This window comes from Ursus maritimus, assembly GCF_017311325.1.
Source record: "Ursus maritimus isolate PB19 chromosome X unlocalized genomic scaffold, ASM1731132v1 scaffold_X1, whole genome shotgun sequence".
Classification (NCBI taxonomy): Eukaryota; Metazoa; Chordata; class Mammalia; order Carnivora; family Ursidae; genus Ursus; species Ursus maritimus.
The window spans coordinates 3,825,885-3,831,131 of NW_024423319.1; the positions used below are offsets into that span (position 1 = coordinate 3,825,885).

A 5,247-nucleotide genomic window follows, 5' to 3' on the forward strand; every position below is an offset into this window, starting at 1 on the left:
CTTTGAAGCTTTCATCCTCAGTAGTATCTTGGGACATCCCCAGCAGGGTGCTTGGCCATGCTCAGAGGCCCCCCCATGGGTCTCTGACTTTCCTGCTGTCGTGGGGCTGCTCTAAGCTCTCTCAAGCTGCTGTTGATGTCGTTACCACCAATCCGCTCCCTGCTCCCTGACACAGCCCGTGACTGCTGCCTGCAGTGCCATTTCTGTGCCTCTCCTGCCAATGGTTGCCCCGCTGCTACTCCCTGAGACTGCCAGGATGTCCTCTGCTCCTCTGGCCTGCTGGCTCTCAGCTTCCTTCCCAGGCCTTCCTCCGGTTCCGCTCTTCCAGAGGGAACCACAGCAGAGCTGCTCATGGCCCTGGCACTAGAGCTCCTTGCACGCCGGTCCCTTTCCATGTATTTTCTGCCACATGCAGGAAACGTGTCATTACTGTGATCTGCCCTTGACTCAGGACAATTTCTGTCACCAAGCGGGAAAACACACAGGTCGGGTAGGCGCGTTCTGATGGAAGTTAGGTAGGTGCCGTTGCCCAGGGAGGACAGACCCAGGTCGGAAGACAGAGTGACCAGCCTGAGGTGGGCTCAGGGTGCAGAGAGGCGTGGACAGGAGGGAGAGTGAAGAACAACATCTCCGACTTCAGAACTTGGGCTTTTGGTGAGGCCTGGGCCGCAGAGTGAGACGGGCCACGGCGGGCTGCCCGTGCAGGCCACAGCAAAGCTCCAGTGACTTACGGCGCTTCTAAACCACTGCCATACAAGGACTCTTGGCCATTCACCCTCCCCACCCTCAATTGTTTCTTCCCACTTCCAGGTTGTTTGCCAGCTTGGGTTCAAGTGCCCCAAACTGATGAGTAAAGACATTGCTTTTGAGATAAGGAGATAAGCTGAGGGTGAAAGCAGGTGAGGTCATCACTGCCACCGGGACCAAGACAAGGACCGCAGGGCTGAGTACTGTGTGCGGCCTTGGTAACCACCAAGACCGTCCCTGGGCAGAGTCCAGAAGATGGGGGAGGGGTGCCTGCTTGGTTTATTTGCTTCCAGGGTTGACACTTCAGCCCAGCTGATCTTTGCTATAATATTAACTGCCACTTCAGCAGTGCTGGATGCCAGGGGCAGAGAGAACAAGGTACAGACAACACGGGTTCTAGTTGTAGTTGCGTATTTGACTTCACAAACACTCATATCGCATTGACTCTTTATAGTGAGTACATTCTGAGAGCTTTACAAACGTGAACTCATTTAGTCCTGGTCACCTCGCTAAGAAATTTGTCCTATTATTACCGCATTTCACAGGTGAGGAAACTGTGGGCTCAAAGAAATGAAGTCACTTGCCTGAGACCACAGAGCCAGTGGGTGACAGAGATGGGACTGAAAGCCTGGCAGTCTAGCTCCACTGGGGAAAGTGGGGTTGTCTGTCCTAAAAGGCTGTCTTCGGGGTCCCTCCTCTGCAGGGCCCCATCAAGTCTACCTGCTTGCCCTTCAGGATGGCTAGTGAGGTGCACAGGGGAGGAAAGGGCCTTCGCGGGGGCATTTCTCCAGTCCTCTGGTCTCTGGGAATCATGTCGTTCCCAGTCCTGGAATGGGGGTGAGGAAAACAAGGAAAAGACAGTGGGAGGGTCAGCAGTCCCAGAGCCACGCAGGGTTCTCACAGTCCTCATCCCTGGTCTATCCTCTGAGGCTGTGGGCTCTGCCCTCTGCCTTTACTCCTGGAGGTAGAGTTCACTGAACCTCCTCACTTAGTTTAATTCCCCTCCTTCAGGGAGTCCCATGAAGACCCTCTTTCCCTCTTCCAAATGGGTCTATTTTATTGTATTTGGATGGATTATTTGAAAGCCACCTTAAACTTAAACTTTTGTATGTAAGCAGAGTGTCAGTACATTAAAAATAAAATCAAAACTTTACCTCTGGGGCCCTCCAGGCTAGGTAAGTACCTGCCCATTGGGTCTGTTGGTCTCTTGGAAGTATTGCTTTCTGGCCAAGCATTCTAGAGGGCATTTACTGGGAGCTGTCTAGGCGCTGGTGCAGTGAGCTGCCTGCTGATGCTGTGGCTGTGGAGACAAGGCTGGGCCTGTATTCCCCACTTTCCCTGTAGGGACTCATGCTGGGTAGCAGTGATCCATACTTCTGGGGAACCAAAGCCTTGTTCTAGAAGCTATGGCAGAAAGGGCATGTCCAGTTCATCAACTGTGTCTTCTGGGAGCCCCCAAACTTCCCTTTTTGAGTCTTTTTCCCTCTTCAGTGGCAACCCCTGATCCCTCCAAATGGGGCCTTCATTCCCTCTCACATAGGAATGGTTCCAACAGCTGAGTGGGACTCCGCCATTCCAGACGTCCCAAGAGAAGGGCAGTCTTCCTTTCTGCCAGTGGCTGGCGGCACTTTTACAGAGGGGACTCTCCTGAGGGGACTCACCCCAACTGAAGAAAGTAGCTCTCCAGCTGTAACCAACTTTCCCAAAGGGTGCAATGGAGCTTCCCAAACACTAGGGAGAGAGGACACTGGCTTTTTCTGAGACAGGCCAGCTCAGAGGAGAAGGAAGGATAAACATTCATCTCGGAGCCAGAGCCTGGGGTGGGGGAGCTAATGGGAAACAGCTTGCTGGAAGGAGGGGGACAGAATTCAGGAATGACTGAGGCGGGCTGCTGAAAGGGGGGTGGGGAGCAGCAGGCTGATTGAGACCAGCTGCTGCTCCTCTGCCCTGGAGATCTTTGGACTCTGCACGGGGCGGGCTCAGAGAGCCCAAGCTTCCCCACCCACCGGGACTCCCGACTCCGGACTCCCGGAGCCTTCAGATACAAGAGACCAGAGGGGGACTCTCCATCTACCGGCCGGACGCCTCCTCCCCATCGCCAGCCCCAACCCCCTGGCTGCTCCTGCCCTGGGAAGGTCTGGAGGAAGAGGCCAGGGAAACAGCCCTGCCCCTTCTCCCCCATCCCTCCATCCTCCCAGCACCAGCATCTGGAGACCCCATGGCCTGGGCTCGCTGGGGCTGCTGCCCCTGGCTTGTCCTCCTCTGTGGTATGTGCATCCTGGTCCCTCCCTCCCACGCTGGAAGGGCAGGTCCAGCTGGAGAGCAGCTCTGGCCTCTCCCCTCTGGGCTCAGAAAGGGTTAGAGTAAGGGCTGGGGCCCAGGTTGTCTCTTTCTCTCTTGGTCCTCCTCTCTGTCTTAAAAAAGAGGAACCCCGGGGCCAGTCCTTGGGGCCCTCCAGACTCAGGTCAAGTCTGGCTTGACACCTTTCCATTCCCATCTGTTAAAGAAAAGATGATTCTGGCACTTGTTAAGAGTAAGGAAGACTTTATTCAAAACTATTGCAATAAGGGCATTGTAATAGGGGAGAAAGATCGGGCTCAACTCTGAATACAGCAAAGATGGCTGAGGACTTAGAGCCAGCGAAGAGAGTGAGGGGGACAGTGGATGGAAAATTACTAAGAGGCGACATCAGGGGTGGGGGGTTCTTGCTGAGCCAACTTAATAGGATTCCTGCTGGAGGCAAGCCAAGTTGAACAGATATGAAGGGTGAAGGATGAGGAATTTGATCAGATAGCAAAGGTGATCAGTTATTAAGGGTGGGGGATTGTCTCTAAACTGGCTTAGCAAGATTCTTATTGAGGACTGGGTGATGCAGGCCCAGCAAGGACAGGATAGATATGGACAAAGTCAAATCCAAGTAAAGAAGAGGCTCGACGGAGCCTAACTAAAGTTAGGTCTTTGTCAGTCCTCTGGTGCCCTGTTTTCCTCTTTGGTCACAACTAGATGCTCCATTCAATGCCCTCCACACCCACTCCATCCCCAGCCTTAAGGAAGCCTCCCTTCACTTCCCTCTCTGTCAGTAGGACCCCGCTAATTCAGTCAGCACCCAATTCCTGAGCACCTCCCCAGTGCCAGGCCCTGTGTCAGGAAACACAGAGAGACTCAGCCACGGCCTCAGAAAACAGCAATCTGGCTGTCCAGAGGGACGCAGGTTGGCTGAGTCTTGCTTCTTATGTTGGCATCTCAGCATCACCATTTTGCCAACGATCTGTTCCTACAGAAACGGGATCATTTTCTTAGATCAACAGTATGGGTCTCATCTCCCCCTTGAGTTTATGAGACCAAGACAGCCAGGCAGGGCATTTCTGGTGTTAATGCCAGCCACCCACCTGTCTGTAGCTCAACCCACTCAGAAGGTAAAAGTATAGTGTCTCCCCATACCCAGGTCCCCATTACTGTCTAAGGAGATCTCCCCTAAAGGTGGGGGCTGGAGGAAAGGACTATCAGAGACCACAGGACTTTCAGGGCTGGAAGGCCCCAAGCCTGTAGGACTTAGCCAAGTATCTGACACACCATAGGTACTGAGTAAATGTTTGCCCAGTGAATACTGGGTGACTCTCCTTGGGTCACACCAAATTTGGGGCAGAGTCCAAATTGGAAACTAAGTTTTCATATACTCCATCCTTTCTGTGGCACCACCCTTCTATGGTTGACTTTTTGTACTCAGATGGCCCGGGTTCAAATCCCTACTTTACCACTGACTCACTGTAGCAAGACATGGGCGAGTTACCAAACCTATCTGGGCTTCAGCTTCCTCTTCTATAGAAAATAGACAGTAATACCCCCCTCACAGTCTTGTTACAAGTATAGAATAAGATACTATAGATAAATTACTGAGCTCAGTGTCTGGCACATAGTAGAAGATCTTTAAATGCTAACCAATTTTTCCCCACCAGGCGACGATGTCAGACTGGGATTGACTGTTTTATGTATTCAAAATGGTCCTGGAAGGAGAGCCAGAGATTCGGATTGTAATAAATGGCACAAGTGGGCCTTGAATTTAAGTAAACCCAATATATATAAAATTAGATTTATAGAAGGGTAAAATGAAGGTGGGGTTATTATTTAGTGAGATCCTCTAGAGCATTTCAAAGAAAATTTGATTACAAAAATTTAATTTACACACAACAGTTCGGTAAACCCTGAAAAGACCCAATTAGATTAGAAGAGAAAAATTGATTTAATGAGCACTAAAACCCCTGCAAAAGTGGCAATCACTTGTCGATGAAACAGGTTTCTTTGATTGTGACCCAGGGTGCCATCCCATTTGGCCTAATTTCCTGTGAAATGTGATTATTTTTATCCTGGAGTTGGACAGCACTGCTTGTTTCAAAGGATGGAGGCCCAGTGGGGACAGGGCGTGTGATTTGGGAGAACATGTCCCTGTGCTCTCTAGAAGCTAAATGGTCTTCAAGTGACCCTGGATTCCCCCCCCCCCCC

At 51.6% G+C, this 5,247-nt stretch overlaps 1 protein-coding gene across 2 annotated transcripts in view; it reads left to right on the forward strand.

Annotated features, from left to right (window-relative positions):
• Positions 1–2,668: 2,668 nt before the first annotated feature.
• The window catches only part of XPNPEP2 (X-prolyl aminopeptidase 2), a 28,306-nt gene continuing 25,727 nt past the window's right edge, over positions 2,669–5,247 (forward strand). For both annotated transcript variants that reach the window (XR_005834152.1, XM_040627219.1), the window contains exon 1: positions 2,669–3,014. Coding sequence is in view for 1 of the 2 variants with exons in the window: in XM_040627219.1 (XP_040483153.1) it covers positions 2,966–3,014 (49 nt within the window). In the remaining variant the exon portion in view is untranslated. The remainder of the gene's footprint in view (positions 3,015–5,247) is intronic.